General features: G+C 46.3%; 1 protein-coding gene across 3 annotated transcripts in view; it reads right to left on the bottom strand.

Annotated features, from left to right (window-relative positions):
- Positions 1-12,518, bottom strand: part of LOC139260366 (tumor necrosis factor receptor superfamily member 6-like) — a 36,033-nt gene extending 23,515 nt beyond the window's left edge. The window contains exons 1-4 of one of the 3 annotated variants that reach the window (XM_070876909.1): positions 12,211-12,358; positions 9,633-9,834; positions 7,610-7,799; positions 4,138-4,269 (exon numbers count right to left, since the gene is read on the bottom strand). In XM_070876909.1, the coding sequence (XP_070733010.1) occupies positions 4,138-4,269; positions 7,610-7,724 (247 nt within the window). In that variant the 5' untranslated portion in view covers positions 7,725-7,799; positions 9,633-9,834; positions 12,211-12,358. Of the gene's footprint in view, positions 1-4,137; positions 4,270-7,609; positions 7,800-9,632; positions 9,835-12,210; positions 12,360-12,446 lie in introns of those variants that run through there. The other 2 variants (XM_070876907.1, XM_070876908.1) reach the window with 2 other exon arrangements.
- Positions 12,519-21,787: the final 9,269 nt, after the last annotated feature.

The following is a 21,787-nucleotide window of genomic DNA, read 5'->3' as shown; positions in this document are numbered from 1 at the left end:
CGTTCAATTATATAGTATTTTTAAATAGAAGAACAGTCCATGGCTCTTCACAGAAGGTGTATGGAAAGCAGACATTGGCCCAGAATTGCTGGAAAAGTAATGGCGCATTAATGGCTCATGCCATTGTCTTCTTCTGCTTGTTCTTTTTAATCTTTTTCTTATGTACTTTTTCTCTCTCTCTTAATCCACTCTCTTTATGTCTCTAATTTGACTCCAATTCACCCTATTCCCTTCTCCGTTGTTCGCTGTTCTTTAACCAATGAAGCAAAAGGATAAGGAGATAGACCATCACGCACGACGTTCATGAGGTCCCAGATGTAACGTTGACATCGCTGTGCCTTTATCAATTCACATTTCCAGCAATTTGCAGCAAAAGTATAGTGCGATCTGAAGCTCAAGGTAAAAAGCCCAGTTCATGGGACTCACCGCAAGATGCGCCTTTTCCAGCAATTACCCACCTGGTTCACTAATGTCCTTTAGGGAAGGAAATCTGCCGTCCTTACCTGGTCTGGCCTATATGTGACTCCAGTCCCACAGCAATGTGGTTGACTCTTAACTGCCCTCTGAAATGGCCTAGCAAGCCAATTAGTTGTACCACACCTCGACGACAATGTTAGCACTGAGGGATTGCCTTCACCACAGAACTGCAGAGGTTCAAGAAGGCGGCTCACCATCACCTTCTCAAGGGCAATAAATGCTGGCCTTGCCAGCAACTCCTACTCCTACATCCCATGAACGAATAAATCAAAAAATATTCCTGGGCCAATAGCACTTTTAAGGTAAAAAATACCGAAGGTGTATTCAGACAAAAATGGCCAAGACAAAGAAGGAGATATTTGGGCAGATGAAGAAAAGCTTGGTTGTGGAACTGGGTTTTGAGGATGATGACCACAATGTTCCCTTTAAGCTGCGTGGTCACCGCAGGCTCATTGGCTGATCAATAAGAAAAACCACACATGGTATAGTGAATGGGCCGCGCAGCCACAAAAAATTAAAGGGAACATTGGTTGACTGCAGTAAAGTAGTATCAGCCGTGGCTCAGTGAGTTGCACTCTTGCATGGGGTATAAAAATCTAGGCTGGCACTCCAGTGCAGCACTGAAGGAATGCTGCACTGTCGGAGGTGGCATCTTTTGGATGAGACGTTAAACCAAGGCACTCTCAGGTGGATGTAAAAGATATCACAAAAACATATTATTTGGTCATTATCACATTGCTGTTTGTGGGAGCTTGCTGTGCGCAAATTGGCTACCGTGTTTCCCACATTACAACAGTGACTACACTTCAAAAGTAATTCATTGGCTGCAAACTGCTTTGGGATCTCCTGAAGTCATGAAAGGTACTATATAAATGCAAATCTTTATTTTCTTTATTTCAAGCTACCTAATAATCCAATATTGATTTAAAAAATTTACCCATTTTAATCATTTCAGCAATGTTGCTATCATTAATTTTTCTTCAGTCTCTTTCTGTTGATTTTATGAAGTCTTGCACAGCCCTACCATAAGAGAATGCTGATTTACTCTGCATACCCAGCCAATAACACATTCCAATGGGATCAGACGACTCTGTTTAGGCTTCTTGTGTCGTATCACAGCCACCATTGCTATCCGTGGAGCTGTCCTGGAGGCCAGTGATTCTTTCCATTCATTGTATGGCGGCAAGGAGTCCCATGTTGAGGTCTTTGTTGAGTTTTTTAAAAATCCACAGATTTTTTTTTTTAATTGCCAATATGAATTTTAAGAGGATAGTTATTTGAACAAAAAAGCACATTGCCTAAAATTTCCTTCCTCTTTAAGTAACTGTTACTTCAATAGTATATATTAATTCAACTCTCTACACTGTTGGACTGAATACCTCCTCCCAGCCATTTCCTCCCCAAAAAAATCATCACTTACGAGGTAAGCAATGGCCAGACTTTGCCTTGAGCTGGGAAATACCGAGCAATTTGGCCCCTTTGTTAGAGATCTCTAACAAGACTTGACTCTTGACCTCACGGTCTCAAAATCTGCCCAAAAGCCAGCCCCGCAAAAATAACCGGCTCCACAAAAAAGGAAGCAAAAACTGCCTAAAGACTTCCATCCGACTGCCTTCGAAGTGCCCTGGCCCCAAACCGCAACCTTAATTTCTAATTGTCATATGAGCACAACATACAATGAGTGGTAATTACTCCTGAAAATCACATTTTGGGATACAGTATACGAGTAATTTGAGACATGCCATCTGGTAAGTGTAGCACGCTTGGGAGGAACAGGTGACCTTGGACCTATGGTTCCCAAAGCTCTCCACCACTGGGGCTTTCCTCACCTCATGCCTGCGTCTGTTGTAGACTGATCGATACAGATTGATTGCTATAGTTAGTCAACAACTCCATTATTGTTGCATCAGGCCAGGATTTGCTATGTTGTTATCTGTTGCTTTAACTATTTTTTTTTTTAAAAAGTAAACATTTCAAGTACATCCAAAAAAACAAATAAAGGATGTTAAAGTTCAGTGAAAGGCATGCTGGTGAAATTCACTATTGAAAATATTGGCCAATTAGTCTGATAATGATTAAACCTGGATGAGGGAAGGTCGGTTCAATATGAAACAAAGCTAAATTGTGCCCCAGTAGAACTATTAAATCATTATCACAGGCAGTCCCTCGGAATCGAGGAAGACTTGCTTCCACTCCTGAAGTGAGTTCTTTGGTGGCTGAGCAGTCCAATACGAGAGCCACAGATTCTGTGGGACAGATAGTCGTTGAGGGAAGGGGTGGGTGGGACTGGTTTGCCGCACGCTCTTTCCGCTGCCTGCGCTTGGATTCTGCACGCTCTCGGTGGTGAGACTTGGTGCTCAGCGTCCTCCCGGATGCACTTCCTCCACTCAGGGTGGTCTTTGGCCAGGGACTCCCAGGTGTCAGTGGGGATGTCGCATTTTATCAGGGAGGACTTGAGGGTGTCCTTTAAACTATTAAAGTCCAGCAGTCCACTGGACAAAAATAAATGTATTTACAAATAGTTTTATCTAATATCAGTTATGATCTTTAGACTGAGTCTTTAAATTACAGATAGAACGCCAGCATACAAATGCTTAATTCTACTTGAATGGAGGTGCTGGCCCATTTGAAATAAAGACATTAAGCACACACACATTAACCCACAGTGATTCTTTTGGTGGTTCATTCATGCTAACTGGCACAGGCAGGGCTTTCTGAATGTTTAGCATTTTCACAATGTTGTTTACAAGCTGCTTCCTATCCTCTTCCTTTATTGGTTCCTCACTTTTTTGACCTTTGACTTTCAGTGTGAAGAACAGGCCTGCGAATCACCAGGGCCGGGAAAATTCTCGGCGATCGCCGAAAGCGCAGTGGAAGCCCCACTTACACGCGTAAACAGAGTTTCCGCTGTACTTCCAACGAAGTAACACCAGCAAGTTCCTTTGCAAAACGCCATAGAAAGTCTGTGGGCAAGTGTAAGCGTAACGAACGGTGCTTACCGCCAAATCCAGCCCTATGTTATCACTGTGAGGCTCTACATTTAATAAACTGCCATGTACCCTCAAAACAAATCCCTATTTCCCAGCGATGAGGGTCTTCAGTTAGGTGGACACTAGAGAAGCTGGAATTGTTCTCCTCAGAGCAGAGAAGATTACGATGAGATTTAATAGGGGTGTTCAAAATTATGAGGGGTTCTGATAATTTTCCCACGGGCAGGCGGGTTGGTAACCCGAGGACACAGATTTAACATAATTGGCAAATGAACTAGAAGGGAGATGAGGAGAATTGTTTTTGTTTTAATTTTACGCAGCCAATTGTCTGGAATGCATTGCCTGAAAGCAGATTCAATAGGACCTATCAAAAGGGACTTGAATTTATAGCTGAACTGGAAAAATTTGCAAATTGTTCTCTGAAGTGGTCAAGCAAGCCAATCAGTTGTATCAAACATTGGGCAACTAGAGGTGGACAAGAAATGCCGGCCTTGCCAGTGACATCCACATCCCGAGAATTAATTTTTAAAATTTGGATAGCTCTATTAAAGGGCCGGCACAGACCAGATGATCTTCTGTGCTGTATGATACTGTTTTACTACAGAACAATATTTGGTATTTTATGCGATTAGTGAATAGTTTCCAGAAGTAATTTTTGACATATATTTACCATTTTGTTCCTGGCATTGTCTGCATCGATGGCATTCACTGAGACTATGTTCAGCATCTGAAAATTCACCTTTTGGACATGGCTTACAGATTGTTTTCTGATTATCAGTGCAAACTTCGGCCAGAAAATTACCTAAAATGCAAATATTGTTGAGAAAAATGTGAAAGACATAAAATGATACAAAACGTAGCATCTAACGAACACCAAAAGTAAAGGCTTTTGAAAAATGGCGGCACTTCCAAACATTTCAAAGACATTCAAGCAGCTGATGCTTCAGGAAAATGGAATCACGCATTTGACTCATAGCTGAGCTTCCGACCCCAGATAGTCTCCATCATAAAGATCACCCACCTCGGACTTCTCCTCAGTCCATCTGCTGCTGAAATCCTCATCCATGCCTTTTTTCACCTTCACATACAACAATTCCAACGCTCTCCTGGCCGGCCTTCCATCTTCCGCCCTTCATAAACTTAAGGTCATCCAAAACTCTGCTGTCCGTACTTCAGCTCGCACCAAATCTCGCTCACCCATCACCAAGTTACCTCACTGACCTACATTGGCTCCCCATCCTCCAATGTCTTAAATTTAAAATGTTTATCCTCGCGTTTAAATTCCTTCAGGCTTTAGCCATCCTCCAGCCCAACAATCCCTTCCCCACCAAATGTTCCCTTCCTTTGACTCGAGCATTTTGTGCATTGCATAGCCGCCCCCCACCCCATTCGCACACACACACCGCCCTTCACTCACACACCCACACCCCCTTCACACACACACACCCAAACCCCCTTCACACACACACACGCACCCCCTTCACACGCACACACGCACACCCTTCACACGCACACACGCACCCACTTCACACACGCACACCCTTCACACATACACACACACCCACTTCACACACACACACCAACACACACACACACACACACCCACACCCCCTTCACACACACACACACACTCCCTCCCACACCCCCTTCACACACACACACACACACCCACTTCACACACACACCCACACCCCCTTCACACACACACCCACACCCCCTTCACACACACACCCCCTTCACACACACACACACACCCACACCCCCTTCACACACACACACACCCACACCCCCTTCACACACACACACACCCACACCCCCTTCACACACACACACACCCATACCCCCTTCACACACACACACCCACACCCCCTTCACACACACACACACCCACACCCCCTTCACACACACACACCCACACCCCCTTCACACACACACACACACCCACACCCCCTTCACACACACACACACCCACACCCTTCACACACACACACACCCCCTTCACACACACACACACCCCCTTCACACACACACACACACACACACACCCACACCCCCTTCACACACACACACACCCCCTTCACACACACACACACCCACACCGCCTTCACACGCACACACCCACTTCACACACACACACCCAACACACCAACACACCCTTCACACACACACCCACACCCCCTTCACACACACACACACCAACACACCCTTCACACACACACACACCCACACCCTTCACACACACACACACCCAAACCCCCTTCACACACACACACACCCAAACCCCCTTCACACACACACACACACCAACACATCCTTCACACACACACACACACACCCCCTTCAGACACACACACACCCACACCCCCTTCACACACACACACACACACACACCCACTTCACACACACACACACACCAACATACCCTTCACACACACACACACACACCCACACCCCCTTCACACACACACACCAACACACCCTTCACACACACACACACCCACACCCTCACACACCCTTCACACACACACACACACCCAAACCCCCTTCACACACACACACACCAACACACCCTTCACACACACACACACCCACACCCCCTTCACACACACACACACCCACACCCCCTTCACACACACACACACCCACACCCCCTTCAGACACACACACACCCACACCCCCTTCACACACACACACACACCCACACCCCCTTCACACACACACACACCCACTTCACACACACACACACACCAACATACCCTTCACACACACACACCAACACACCCTTCACACACACACACCAACACACCCTTCACACACACACACACACCAACACACCCTTCACACACACACACCCTTCACACACACACACACAACATACCCTTCACACACACACACACACACACCCTTCACACACACACACCAACACACCCTTCACACACACACACACCCACACCCTCACACACCCTTCACACACACACACACCCAAACCCCCTTCACACACACACACCCAAACCCCCTTCACACACACACACACACCAACACACCCTTCACACACACACACACCCACACCCCCTTCAGACACACACACACCCACACCCCCTTCACACACACACACCCACACCCCCTTCACACACACACACACCCACTTCACACACACACACACACCCACTTCACACACACACACACACCAACATACCCTTCACACACACACACACACACACACCCACACCCCCTTCACACACACACACCAACACACCCTTCACACACACACACCCACACCCCCTTCACACACACACACCAACACACCCTTCACACACACACACACCAACACACCCTTCACACACACACACACACCAACACACCCTTCACACACACACACCCTTCACACACACACACACACCCACTTCACACACACACACACACACCCACACACACACACACCCACACCCCATTCACACACACACACACACACACACACACACCCACACCCAAACCCCCCCTCACACACACACACACACCCACACCCCCTTCACACACACACCCACACCCCCTTCACACACACACCCACACCCCCTTCACACACACCCACACCCCCTTCACACACACACCCACACCCCCTTCACACACACACCCACACCCCCTTCACACACACACCCACACCCCCTTCACACACACACCCACACCCCCTTCACACACACCCCCTTCACACACACACCCACACCCCCTTCACACACACACCCACACCCCCTACACACACACCAACACCCCCTTCACACACACACCCACACACACACCCACACACAGCCTTTGCTCCTCTCATTGGCAGTCATGCCATTAGCTGTTTTGACACCACTCTGGAGAATTCCCTCCCTAGACCTCTCTCCATCTCCATCTCCCTCTCCTCCTTTAAGGACACCCTAAAACCCATTGCTTTCACCAAGCTTTTGGTCACCACATCCTAATATCTCCTTCAGTGTCTCGGTGTACATTTATCTCTGATTATACCTCGGTGAAGCACTATATAAATGGACAGTGTTGTTTTTAAAAACAGCCCCAAGATTCTACTTAACTGTTCAAAAACAGTTCAAACATATGGCAGCCAACCAATATATTGCACTTGTTTAGAATTAACATTCACTCACCTGCCTCACACTTTTTGCAACACCGCTTTAAATCATCTGTCCTGAACTGACCAGGCTCACAGTTAATTTCCCTTCTGAATCGCTGCTTCCTGGAGCCTGTATACACTGGATCCATTATTTTGATATTTGGTATACCATTTTGATCAGCATTATTCTTCACTGAGGTGGATTGATGGGTACCCACTACATTCTGCAAAACATTATTTTATGTAACATTGATGGGTAGAATTTCGACAAAAGATGTTTTAATAAAATTGGTTAAATAAAAAAAAAGACTCCAGTAAGTTATGAAATGTAATCATACTTAAAATAAATAGGCTTACAACTTCAATCAAATGCACGAATAAAATCGAGCACAAAAATCTATACCCATTAGTGTGCAATAGTTACGACAAGACCGGTTTCTTACCTAGTTGTTGCAGTATTAGACATTTATGGTGCCTAAAACTTCAATGAGACTAATTTGTCAAGAGCTGCACTCTTTACCTGATGACTAATTTTGAAATATGTGGTATTCTAATTTTTATATTTCCATGAGGTCATGCAGCTAAATATTCATAATACCGCTGCAAATTCACTTGCCAGAGCAGAGCAAAAACTGTAATTTTAACACTTGCTGCCAATTATCAGATGGCAAGGAAAGAAAATAGTGGGGCTGAAATTCTAGCTCTCAAAAAGACCCGTTAATACCCGTTTGCAGCGGCCATTCCTAAAAAAATCAAATGGCTGCCGCTTTGGGGGTCAACAGGCCAACCAGACCTAAATTCAGGTCGGGGATTTTTCGGACTGGACCCCATTCCGCCCGAGTAGCTGCACCACTAATTTAAAGCAATAAAAAAAATTACCAGCCATTTTCAGCTGAATCCTTCGATTCCCCCGCCGCATGGTGCCCCCGGAAAGTTTTCCTGCCGGTGCACCATCTCCGAACTGAGTGAGGCCCGGCAGCGGATCGGCCGGCAATTTACTGGCCCCGGGTTCGGCCGGGCCGCCAGCGAGCAGCCTGGCACCCCCTCCTGGTGCCAGGCCGCTGGCCCGGCCAAAACCCTCCCTGGTGGCTCAGTGGCCAAAGTTAAAAAAACGATCGCATCTCTCCCACACACGCTGTGACGTCACCACGTTGATTAACAGTGGCGGACGGCCCAACCAACCTATTTTCAGCCAGTCAGCCTGGCTTTGAGTCTAAGGCCCGCCCTATTATGATCCATTTCCTGCAGGACTTTCAAAGTCCTGAAAATGGATCTACTCACCGCACCAAGAGTACCAGTTAAAAATTCATAGGTGCGCCAGCTTTCTGGTGCACCCTTAATTTCAGCCCCAGTCTCTTCTCCCGATTATTATTTATAAGGCTAGTGGATGAGTGGCGGGATGGGTTTGGCTATTTCAACCTCTGCTTGAAGACCCTGCTAAAATATACTGTCAGGTTTGTACAATGAAGGACCACTGGGCCGCTTCTCAAGGGCAATTAGGGTTGTGCCATCGACACCTCCGTCCTGCGAATGAATAAAAAAAACCTCCCTGCAGCTTGTTGCAACATACGAAACTCTACTCCAACATGAGTCACCACCTTCAGGAAAACACACTTACGGGAAACAATTGAAAGGAAATATTGGAAAGACAAGTGTTTTTTTTTAAATTAAGTGTTAAATGACAAATTGATCTATTCTTAATATTTATTATTACATATTGAGTTCAAAACAAATATTACATTCTAAAAGTAGCTATGTATTGACTAAAACCTAACCAATTTTGATTGGATATTTTTATTTCAGACAAGACTTTCACAGTTCGCCCTTATATTGTGTTCAAAGTCTCGTTCCCCAAAAAGTATAAACTTGCTTTTAACATTTAATACAGGAATTCATATTTAAATAAATGTGCATAGGCATTTTCTTTACTGATCTGAAAACAATCTCCAAAATTGACTATTCACCACAAAAAACAGAACCCTTGAGGCATATTTAACACTATTTATTCCAGCACTGACGGACCCTTTCTGTCACTGCCCGTGGTCAGAGATAGCAACCTGTTAAGTATAATGACTAGAAGTATGAAAGCAAGTTGCGGTTGAATGTCTATTGCCAGTTAAAGCCCTGGATGCGGTTTATATATTTTGTTGAAAGGTTTCTTGATTTATGGCGATTACTTCCTATAATAATTTGTGTGGAACACTCATATCCACAAAATGACCCTGAAATCCCGGTTCTGGGCTTCCTGCGGGCAGTCACCTGAAAAGAGAAAAAAATGCGCATTTACCTTTATAAAGCTCGGTCGCCCACCAGCGATTGCGGTTTTAGGCCTAAGAGGCATGCGCATCAGAGCGCGTGCACGTCTGAACGGATGTAGAGCTGGAGCTGGAGTCATGTGGGCCTGGACGCCCAAACAAGGTAAAATATTTTTTTATTCATAATAATGGGAATTCTGTAAGTAGGAGTCTCATTATGAATGAGAACCGCCCCCACCCCCCCGTACCTAAACACAAATAAAACACACCACATATTTAAATTAAACTTAATAAATGTATTAGAAAAAAATATATTTTTCTAATTTTTTTTAAAGTTTTGTAATTATGGTTTAAAATAAACTTACCTTATTGGGCAGGGTTTTTAACATTAAAATGTGTTTCTAAATTTTATTTTTGTATGTTTTTCATACGTTTTAAAACTCTTACGCTGGTAAAAGTAGTTGATGTACCTGCTTTTACCAGGCACAAGAGTTTTAAGGACAGTCGCTGGGCAAGAGATGGGAACATAGTGCAATCTTGCCCATGCGAATGTCCTTGCTGCCGAGATGCGTGCGATCTGTCAAGCCGGAACTTGACAGATCGGAAAAGCTGGCGTGTGACACATGCGCATCGCGCGCCAAAAAAACGGCTTTTGCGATGCCTTCCCAGGTCCGTACCAGCTTTTGAGATGCCACAATATCTCGGGTGGGAGAGTGTGAAACCCAGAGTCAGCTGGGGGTGATCACTGCAGGTTTCATCATCATCATAGGCAGTCCCTCGGAATCGAGGAAGACTTGCTTCCACTCCCAAAGTGAGTTCTTTGGTGGCTGAACAGTCCGATACGAGAGCCACAGACCCCTTTACAGGTGGGACAGACATTCGGCGAGGGAAGGAGTTGGTGGGGCTGATTTGCCGCGCGTTCCTTCCACTGCCTGCGCTTGGCCTCTTAGGTCTATCACAGTGCTGAATCTGGGCTTTTAATAGCAATCAAAGTATCAGGCTAAAACAGACACAGAAGCATTTAACACTTGTCATTGCACTTAAAGAGGCACTCAGAGTATTACAGTGTGCGTACAGTACGAAGGATAATTCAGGATAAATTGGATCAAAACATGTACAAGATTCTCACTGACACAAGAGCCTCATGGAAAAAAACATCAGAGAGAACCCCAAGGTGTGAAGACACACCCAGCAGAGAGAACCCCCAAGTTGTGGAGACACACCCAGCAGAGAGAACCCCAAGATGTGGAGACACACCCAGCAGAGAGAACCCCCAAGTTGTGGAGACACACCCAGCAGAGAGAACCCCAAGTTGTGGAGACACACCCAGCAGAGAGAACCCCCAAGTTGTGGAGACACACCCAGCAGAGAGAACCCCAAGTTGTGGAGACACACCCAGCAGAGAGAACCCCAAGTTGTGGAGACACACCCAGCAGAGAGAACCCCCAAGTTGTGGAGACACACCCAGCAGAGAGAACCCCAAGTTGTGGAGACACACCCAGCAGAGAGAACCCCAAGTTGTGGAGACACACCCAGCAGAGAGAACCCCCAAGTTGTGGAGACACACCCAGCAGAGAGAACCCCAAGTTGTGGAGACACACCCAGCAGAGAGAACCCCCAAGTTGTGGAGACACACCCAGCAGAGAGAACCCCCAAGATGTGGAGACACACCCAGCAGAGAGAACCCCAAGTTGTGGAGACACACCCAGCAGAGAGAACCCCCAAGTTGTGGAGACACACCCAGCAGAGAGAACCCCAAGTTGTGGAGACACACCCAGCAGAGAGAACCCCCAAGATGTGGAGACACACCCAGCAGAGAGAACCCCCAAGTTGTGGAGACACACCCAGCAGAGAGAACCCCCAAGTTGTGGAGACACACCCAGCAGAGAGAACCCCAAGTTGTGGAGACACACCCAGCAGAGAGAACCCCAAGTTGTGGAGACACACCCAGCAGAGAGAACCCCAAGTTGCGGAGACACACCCAGCAGAGAGAACCCCAAGTTGTGGAGACACACCCAGCAGAGAGAACCCCCAAGTTGTGGAGACACACCCAGCAGAGAGAACCCCAAGTTGTGGAGACACACCCAGCAGAGAGAACCCCCAAGTTGCGGAGACACACCCAGCAGAGAGAACCCCAAGTTGTGGAGACACACCCAGAGCGACTTCAAGCCCCAGTCGTCTCCTTGGGCGACCTCCGGCCCAGCTCCTGCAAACCACACAGCCAGAGGAGCGCTCGCATTGCAAGGGGACCGCTGCTACTCAAACAGCGCACTGATCGCACCTCGGGGCCGGGCCATGACTCAGCTCTTTGGTCAGGCTTGCTAACGATTTGCCTTTTGGCGTCAATTGAAATGTCAGCCAGCCTCTGACTTTCACTCACCAGTAAAGGGAGCGCCAGCACCATCAGACTCACTGCCTTCATCTCGCTGACCAAACATCAGCCCCTGTCCCACTCTCGCATCGACTCCAGCTCCCAAATGGAAGTCGAGCTCAGCAGCGAAAGTGAAACAAGCAAGCTTTGCTGCATTTCACAGTCAGAAACTCCCCCTATCACGCATGGCTTCTCATCAACAAGTCCTCCCCCCCACACCTCCCTCTACTTTAAGTTTTACTTGCCGTTGCTGTATTTGGTGCCAAACCTTTTTCCCCTTCACTAAACCAAGGCTTCACAGTGGGTAGCATCCTGGCCTCTGAGCCAAAAGGTTGTGGGTTCAAAGCCCACTCCAGAGACTTGAGCACATAATCTAGGCTGACACTCCATTGCAGTACTGAGGGAGTGCTGTACTGAGGTGCCATCTTTCAGACGGATCGATAAACCGAGGCCCCGTCTGCCCTCTCAGGCGGATGTAAAAGATTCCATGGCACTATTTTAAAGAAGAGCACAGGAGTTCTTTTGCCCTGGTGTTCTGGTCAATATTTATAAGAACATAAGAATTAGGAGCAGGAGTAGGCATGCTCCATTGGCTGATCTTCAACCTCAATTCCACTTTCCCGCCTAATCCCTAAATTCCTTGATTCTTCAAAAATCTATTTACCTCAGTCTTGAATATACTCAACAACTCAGCATCCACAGCCGTTTGGGGTAGAGATTGCCAAAAACTCACCACCCTCTGAGTGAAGAAATGCCTCCTTATCTTAATCTTAAATGGCTGACCTCCTATCCTGAGACTATGCCCCCTAATTCTAGACCCTCCAGCCCAGGGGAAACAACCTCTCAGCATCTATCCTGTCAATGTCCCTCAGAATCTTATATGCTTCAATGAGATCACCTCTCATTCTTCTAAACTCGAGACACTATAATCCCAATCTACTCAATCTCTCCTCATCAGACAACCCTCTCATCTCAGGGATCAATCTAGTGAATCTTCATTGCACTGCCTCTACTGCATGTATGTCATTATAAGAACATAAAAACATAATAACATAAAAAAATAGGAGCAGGTGTAGGCCATTTGACCCCTCGAGCCTGCTCCGCCATTTAATAAGATCATGTCTGATCTGATCATGGACTCAGCTCCACTTCCCTGCCCGCTCCCCATAACCCTTTATTTCCTTATCGCTCAAAAATCTGTCTATCTCCGCCTTAAATAATTTCAATGATCCAGCCTCCTCAGCTCTCTGGGACAGAGAATTCCATAGATCTACAACCCTCTGAAATTTCTCCTCATCTCAGTTTTAAATGGGCGGCCCCTTATTCTGAGACAATGTCCCCTAGTTTTAGTTTCCCCTATGAGTGGAAATATCCTCTCTGCATCCACCTTGTCTAGCTCCCTCATTATCTTATATGTTTCGAGGAGATTACCTCTCATTCTTCTGAACTCCAATGAATATACGCCCAACTAACTCAACCTATCTTCATAAGTCAACCCCCTCATCTCCAGATTCAACCTAGTGAACCTTCTCTGAACAGCCTCCAATGCAAGTATATCCTTCCTTAAATACGGATACCAAAACTGTTCACAATACTCCAGGTGTGGCCTCACCAATACCCTGTATAGTTGCAGCAGGACTTCTTTGCTTTTATACCCTTGCAATAAAGGCCAACATTCCATTGGCCTTCCTGATTACTTGCTGTACCTGCATACTAACTTTTTGTGTTTCATGCACAAGGACCCCCAGGTCCCTCTGTACTGCAGCACTTTGCAATTTTTCTCCATTTAAATTATAATTTGCTTTTCTATTATTTCTGCCAAAGTGGATAACCTCACATTTTCCCACATTATACTCCATCTGCCAATTTTTTGCCCACTCACTTAGCCTGTCTATATCCCTTTGCAGATTTTTTATGTCCTCCTCACAATTTGCTTTCCCACCCATCTTTGTATCATCAGCAAACTTGGCTACATTACACTCAGTCCCTTCATCCAAGTCATTAATATAGATTGTAAATAGTTGCGGCCCCAGCACTGATCCCTGCGGCACCCCACTAGTTACTGTTTGCCAACCAGAAAATGACAATCCACTATCCATGCTAATATATTACCCCCAACCCCATGATCTTTTATCTTGTGCAGTAACCTTTTATGTGGCACCTTATCAAATGCCTTCTGAAAATCCAAATACACCACATCCACTGGTTCCCCCTTATCCACCCTGCTCGATACATTCTCAAAGAACTCCAGCAAATTTGTCAAACATGATTTCCTTTTCATAAAATTATGCTGACTCTGCTTAATTGAATTATGCTTTTCCAAATGTCTGGCTACTGCTTCCTTAATAATGGACTCCAACATTATCCCAATGACAGATGTTAGGCTAACTGGTCTATAGTTTCCTGCTTTTTGTCTGCCTCCTTCTTTAAATAGGGCCGTTACATTTGCAGTTTTACAATCCACTGGGACCGCTCCAGAATCCAGGGAATTTTGGTAGATCACAACCAATGCATCCACTATCTCTGCAGCCCCTTCTTTTAAGACCCTAGGATGTAAGCCATCAGGTTCAGAAGACTTGTCTGCCTTTGGTCCCATTATTTTACCGAGTACTACTTGTTTAGTGATAATGATTGTATTAAGTTCCTCCCTCCCTATAGCTCCTTGATTATTTACTACTCGGATGTTTTTAGTGTCTTCTACCGTGAAGACCGATATAAAACATTTGTTCAACGTCTCTGCCATTTCCCTGTTCTCCATTATTAATTCCCCTAGGGGACTAACATTTACTTTTGCCATTCTTTTCATTTTTATGTACCTGTAGAAACTCTTACGATCTGTTTTTATAATTTGTGCTAGTTTACTTTCATAATCTATCTCCCCTCTCTATCATTTTTTTAGTCGTTCTCTGCTGGCTTTTAAAAGTTTCCCAATCCTCTGGCCTCCCACTAGTCTTGGCCATATTGTATGCCTTTGTTTTCAATTTGATACCATTCCTTATTTCCTTCATTAGCCAGAGATGGTTATCCCTTCTCGTACAGTCTTTCCTTCTCATTGGGATATATTTTTGTTGCGAGTTATGAAATATCTCCTTAAATGTCTGCCACTGCTCATCAACTGTCCCATACTTTAATCTATTTTCCCTGTCCACTTTAGCCAACTCTACTTTCATACTTTTGTAGTCTCCTTTATTTAAGCTTCGGACACTGGTTTGAGATCCAACTTTCTCATCCTCCAACTGAATTTGAAATTCAACCATGTTATTGATGGGAGGAAAAGCAATGTGTGAGGAGGACACAAAAAATCTGCAAAAGGACATAGACAGGCTAAGTGAGTGGGCAAAAATTTGGCAGATGGAGTATAATGTTGGAAAGTGTGAGGTCATGCACTTTGGCAGAAAAAAATCAAAGAGCAAGTTATTATTTAAATGGAGAAAGATTGCAAAGTGTTGCAGTATAATGGGACCTGGGGGTACATGTGTATGAAACACAAAAGGATAGTATGCAGTTGCAGCAAGTGATCAGGAAGGCCAATGGAATCTTGGCCTTTATTGCAAAGGAGATGGAGTATAAAAGCAGGGAAATCTTGCTACAGCTGTACATGATATTGGTGAGGCCACACCTGGAATACTGTGTGCAGTTTTGTTTTTCTTATTTATGAAAGGATATATTTGCTTTGGAGGCAGTTCAGAGAAGGTTCACTAGGTTGATTCCAGAGATGAGGGGGTTACTTATGAGGAAAGGTTGAGTAGGTTGGGCCTCTACTCATTGGAATTCAGAAGAATGAGAGGTGATCTTATCGAAACGTATAAGATTATGAGGGGGCTTGACAAGGTGGATGCAGAGAGGATGTTTCCACTGATGGGGGAGACTAGAACTAGAGGGCATGATCTTAGAATAAGGGGCTGCCCATTTAAAACTGAGATGAGGAGAAATTTCTTCTCTCAGAGGGTTGTAAATCTGTGGAATTCGCTGCCTCAGAGAGCTGTGGAAGCTGGGTCATTGAATAAATTTAAGACAGAAATGGACAGTTTCTTAAACGATAAGGGGATAAGGGGTTATGGGGAGCGGGCAGGGAAGTGGAGCTGAGTCCATGATCAGATCAGCCATGATCTTATTGAATGACGGAGCAGGTTCAAGGAGCCGTATGGCCTACTCTTGCTCCTATTTCCTATTTCTTATGTTCTTATAGTCACTCATTCTTAGAGGGTCCTTTGCTAGGAGATCATTTATTAATCCTGTCACATTACACAGTACCAGATCTAAGATAGCCTGCTCCCTAGTTGGTTCCGCAACATACTGTTCATGGAAACTATCCCGGATACACTCTATGAACTCTTCCTCAAGGCTACCCCGGCCAATTTGCTTTCTCCAATCAATATGAAGGTTAAAATTGCCATTCCTTTTTTACAAGCCTCCATTATTTCTTGATTTATACTCCGTCCAACAGTGTAGCTACTGTTAGGGGGCCTATAGACTACACACACCAGTGACTTTTTCCCCTTATTATTACTTATCTCCACCCAAACGGATTCAACATCTTGATCTTCTGAGCCAATATCGTTTCTCACTAATGCACTGATCTCATCCTTTATTAACAGAGCTACCCCACCTCCTTCTCCTTTCTGTCTGTCCTTCCGAATTGTCAGATACCCCTGAATATTTAGTTCCCAGTCCACGTCACCTTGCAACCACGTCTCTGTAATGGCTATCAGATCAGACCCATTTGTATCTATTGTGCCGTCAACTCATCTATTTTGTTACGAATGCTACGTGCATTCAGATAAAGAGCTTTAAAATTTGTTTTTTTACCATTTTTTCCTGCTTTGACCCCACTTTCTGAATCACCTTTATGTTTATACATTCTGTCCCTTCCTGGCACGCTGTGGTTTTCATTTCCCCCAGTTACCCTGCTCTATTGCCTTCTCCTCATTCTTTGACTTTTTAAACTTTTGCTCACCCGAATCCTCCCACCCCCACTAATTAGTTTAAAGCCCTCTCCACAGCCCTAGTTATTTGATTCGCCAGCACCCTAGTCCCAGCACAGTCTAAGTGTGGAGCCCGTCCCAACGGAACAGCTCCCTCTTACCTCAGTACTGGTTCCAGTGTCCCACGAACCAAAACCCATTTCTCCCACACCAGTCTTTGAGCCACGTGTTTAACTCTCTGATCTTATTTACCCTGTGCAGAGATTATTACTTTTGTGGTTCTGCTTTTTAATTTGGCCCTTAGCTGCTCATACTCCCTTCAGCAGAACCTCTTTCTTTGTCCTATCTATGTTGTTGGTACCCACGTGGACCACGACAACTGGATCTTCCCCCTCCCACTCCAAGTTCCTCTGCAGCCCCAAGGAGATGTCCTAACCCCTGGCACTGGGCAGACAACACAGCCTTCAGGACTCACGCTCTCGGCTGCAGAGAACTGTATCTATCCCCTAATGATACTGTCCCCTACCACTACAACATTTATTTTTGCTCCCCCCACTTGAATGGCCCCCTGTACCATGGTGCTGCGGTCAGTTTGATCATCCTCCCTGCAGTCCCTGCTCTCGTCCACACAGGGAGTAAGAACCTCGAACCTGTTGGACAAGAGCAAGGGCTGAGGCTCCTCCACCACTATCTCCTGGATCCCCATACTTGCCTCGCTTGTAGTCACACTGTCCTGTCCCTGACCATGGACCAAATTTGAATTAATTACTCTAAGGGGTATGACTGCCTCCTGGAACACAGCGTCCAGATATCTCTCCCCCTCCCTGATGTGTCGTAGTGTCTGCAGCTCGGACTCCAGCTCATCAACATGGAGCCGAAGTTCCTCGAGCTGTAGACACTTACTGCAGATGTGGTCGCTGTGGACCTCAATGGGGTCAACCAGCTCCCACATGCAACAGCAGAAACACATCGCTTGCCCTGCCATCTCTAATTTACTTTGTTAATTAAGTTTTCAAGTTTTGTTTTTAATCCCAACTCTTAATTCAAACCAATACCCCAGAAAAGAGAGCCTCCCTCTCCCTCTCACACTACATGGTGTGTCCCTGGGCCCCCCCACTCACACTGCTTGGTGTGTCCCCGGGCTCTCCCTCTCACACTGCATGGTGTGTCCTTGGGCCCCCCCACTCACGCTGCTTGGTGTGTCCCCGGGCTCTCCCTCTCACACTGCTTGGCGTGTCCCTCCCTCCCCCTCTCACACTGCTTGGCGTGTCCCTCCCTCCCCCTCTCACACTGCTTGGTGTGTCCCTATTATGACTGTAACTATTTGTAACACCAGAGTTCTGATTGGTTACCTTGGAAGACAAGGCCAGATTTGTGATTGGTCCCTTTGGAGGACAAGACACACCCAACAGTTGGTGTGAAATGTGTAATTAGACCCTGCCTGTATGTGTAATCAAATAAATTGCAATGTATAATATGTTCCATTCATTGTGACAGCCAGCTCCAGAGCTCAACAGTGCTAACATTAGCTCAGATAGGAAGGGGTGAGGCCATGGAGGGATTTTAACATGAGGATGAGAATTTTAAAACCAAGGTGGACAATGTCCTCCCCTCCCCCCGCCCCCCCCCCCTCTCCGCCCCCGCTTATACGAAAGCAAAATACTGTGAATGCAGGAAATTTGAAACAAAAACAGAACATATTGGAACTACTCAGCAGGTCAGGCAGCTTCTGTGGAGAGAGAAACAAAGTTAATGTTTCAGGTCGATCACCTTTCGTCAGAACTGTTCTGGGACATCCAGAGGCCCTGAAAGGCTCTATATAAATGCAAATCTTTCCTTCTTTCCAACACAGCGTGCTTGGTCAGCTCCCTGGGCAATAGTAGACCCACGGCGGTCTGCATTTCCCGGGAGTGAATGGTGTTGTGTCCACAGGGACAACAGATAGATTTAGCCTTTTTCGGTGCACCACATATTCCCAGACTAATGTTTGGAGATGACAGCTCCCACTAAGAGGAGTAAGCTGCAATTGCCAATATAAATTTAGAGAATAATGATGGTGATATTAATGGGACCACGCTTAAAGCAGTCCTGGGACATTGCACTCTCTGCTGCTTTATAGGACCGTGCATGAAGCCTCTATTAATAAAAGCGAACAGCCATATCACACCAATTCATTAAGTGCGGCCCTGCTACTAATGGCGACAGTAATGCCTGGCCTGTGCAGTTTTTTCAATGCGCAATGAGACTGCAATGTAATGAAGATGATGCCTCAGCCTTCAGAAAGGTAGTTTACGGACATTACGTGAACCAGAGATTAATGGACAATTTTCTGAGGCTCACGGCAGTGCATACTGGGAAATCACGAGCATGCTGGCTGCTGGCAAGATTCCCCACTCCCAGCTGAAAATAACTCCCCAAACTATATATTTTACCTTATATTATTTACAATTTCTAATGTATACGGCTGCTGCAGGCTCAATAAAGACTCACATTTATTTCTCTCAGCAATATCGCAAAGTGACTCACAGCTAATTATTTTGAAGCACAGTGACGGTTGTTTTGTGCACAGCAAGATCCCACAATTCATAATGAGATGAACGGCCAGTTAGTCTATTTTACTGATATTGACCGAGAGAGGAGTTTTGGCCAGGATGCTAGGAGAACACCCTGCTTTCTTTCAAATAGTGCCTTAATGTTCACCTAAACCACTTGAACAAGCAGACAGAACCTCGATTTAACGTCATATCTGAATGAAGGCACCTCTGGCATTTAGCATAGCTGGGGAGTGTCAGTCTAGATTTTGTGCTCAATTTCTGGTGTGAGGTTTGTTGACACCATGTTTACCAAAATGGTGTTGATTTATTGGAGTCATCATCATCATCATTATAGGCAGTCCCTCGGAATCGAGGAAGACTTGCTTCCACTCCTGAAGTGAGTTCTTTGCTGGCTGTACAGTCCAATACGAGAGCCACAGACTCTTTCACAGGTGGGATAGATAGTCGTTGAAAGAAGGAGTGGGTGGGACAGGTTTGCCGCACGCTCTTTCCGCTGCCTGCGCTTGATTTCTGCATGCTCTCGGTGTTGAGACTCGAGGTGCTCAGCGTCCTCCCGGATGCATTTCCTCCACTTAGGGCAGTCTTTGGCCAGGGACTCCCAGGTGTCAGTGGGGATGTTGCATTTTATCAGGGAGGCTTTGAGGGTGTCCTTGTAACGTTTCCGCTGCCCACCTTTGGCTTGTTTGCCGTGAAGGAGCTCAGAGTAGAGCACTTGCTTTGGGAGTCTCGTGTCTGGCATGCGGACTATGTGGCCTGCCCAGCGGAGCTGATCAAGTGTGGTCAGTGCTTCAATGCTGGGGATGTTAGCCTGGATGAGGATGCTGATGTTGGTGCGTCTGTCCTCCCAAGAGATTTGTAGGATCTTGCAGAGACATCGTTGGTGATATTTTTCCAGTGTCTTCTGTACATGATCCATGTCTCTGAGCTATACAGGAGGGCAGGTATTACCACAGCCCTGTAGACCATGAGCTTGGTGGCAGTTTTGAGGGCCTGGTCTTCAAACACTCTTTTCCTCAGGCGGCCGAAGGCTGCACTGGCGCACTGGAGGCGGTGTTGGATCTCGGCGTCAATGCATGCTCTTGTTGATAGGAGGCTCCCAAGATAAGGGAAGTGGTCCACGGTGTCCACGGCCGCGCCGTGGATCTTGATGACTGGGGGACAATGCTGTGCGGTGAGGACAAGCTGGTGGAGGACCTTTGTCTTACGGATGTTTAGTGTAAGGCCCATGCTTTGTATGCCTCAGTAAATATGTCGACTATGTCCTGGAGTTCAGCCTCTGTATGTGCGCAGATGCAGGCATCATCCGCGTACTGTAGCTCAACGACAGAGGTTGGGGTGGTCTTGGATCTGGCCTGGAGACGGCGCGGGTTGAACAGGTTCCCACTGGTTCTATAGTTTAATTCCACTCCAGCGGGGTGTTTGTTGACTGTGAGGTGGAGCATAGTGGCGAGAAAGATTGAGAAGAGGGTTGGGGCTATGACACAGTTCAGTTTGACCTCGGTCCGGACATGGATTGGGTCTGTAATGGATCCATTGATAAGGATCACGGCCTGCATGTCGTCGTGGAGCAGGCGGAGGATGGTTTCTAACTTTTGGGGGCATCTGAAACAGAGGAGGACGCTCCATAGACCCTCGCTGTTGACAGTGTCAAAGGCCTTTGTAAGGTCGAAGAAGGTCATGTATAAGGGCTGGCGTTGTTCCCTGCATTTTTGCTGCAGCTGTCGCACTGCAAATATCATGTCCGTTGTGCCCCGTGGGGAACAAAATCCACACTGTGACTCCGGGAGGAGCTCCTCGGCCACAGGGAAAAGACGGTTGAGGAGGACTCTAGCGATGACTTTCCCAGTGGCTGATAGCAGGGAGATTCCTCTGTAGTTGCCGCAGTCGGACTTGTCCCCTTTTTTAAAGATGGTCACAATCACTGCATCTCTGAGATCTCCCAGCATGCTCTCCTCCCTCCAGATAAGAGAGATAAGGTCATGTATTCACGCCAGCAGTGCCTCTCCGCCATACTTTAGTGCCTCAGCAGGGATTCCATCAGCTCCCGTAGCCTTGTTGTTTTTAAGCTATCTTATGGCTTTTTCTACCTCATGCAATGTTGCCGTA

The sequence above is a fragment of the Pristiophorus japonicus genome, chromosome 3, assembly GCF_044704955.1.
Source record: "Pristiophorus japonicus isolate sPriJap1 chromosome 3, sPriJap1.hap1, whole genome shotgun sequence".
NCBI classification, from domain to species: Eukaryota; Metazoa; Chordata; class Chondrichthyes; family Pristiophoridae; genus Pristiophorus; species Pristiophorus japonicus.
Note: the sequence above shows the minus strand (reverse complement) of the source record. Positions and strands in the feature narration are given on the sequence as shown.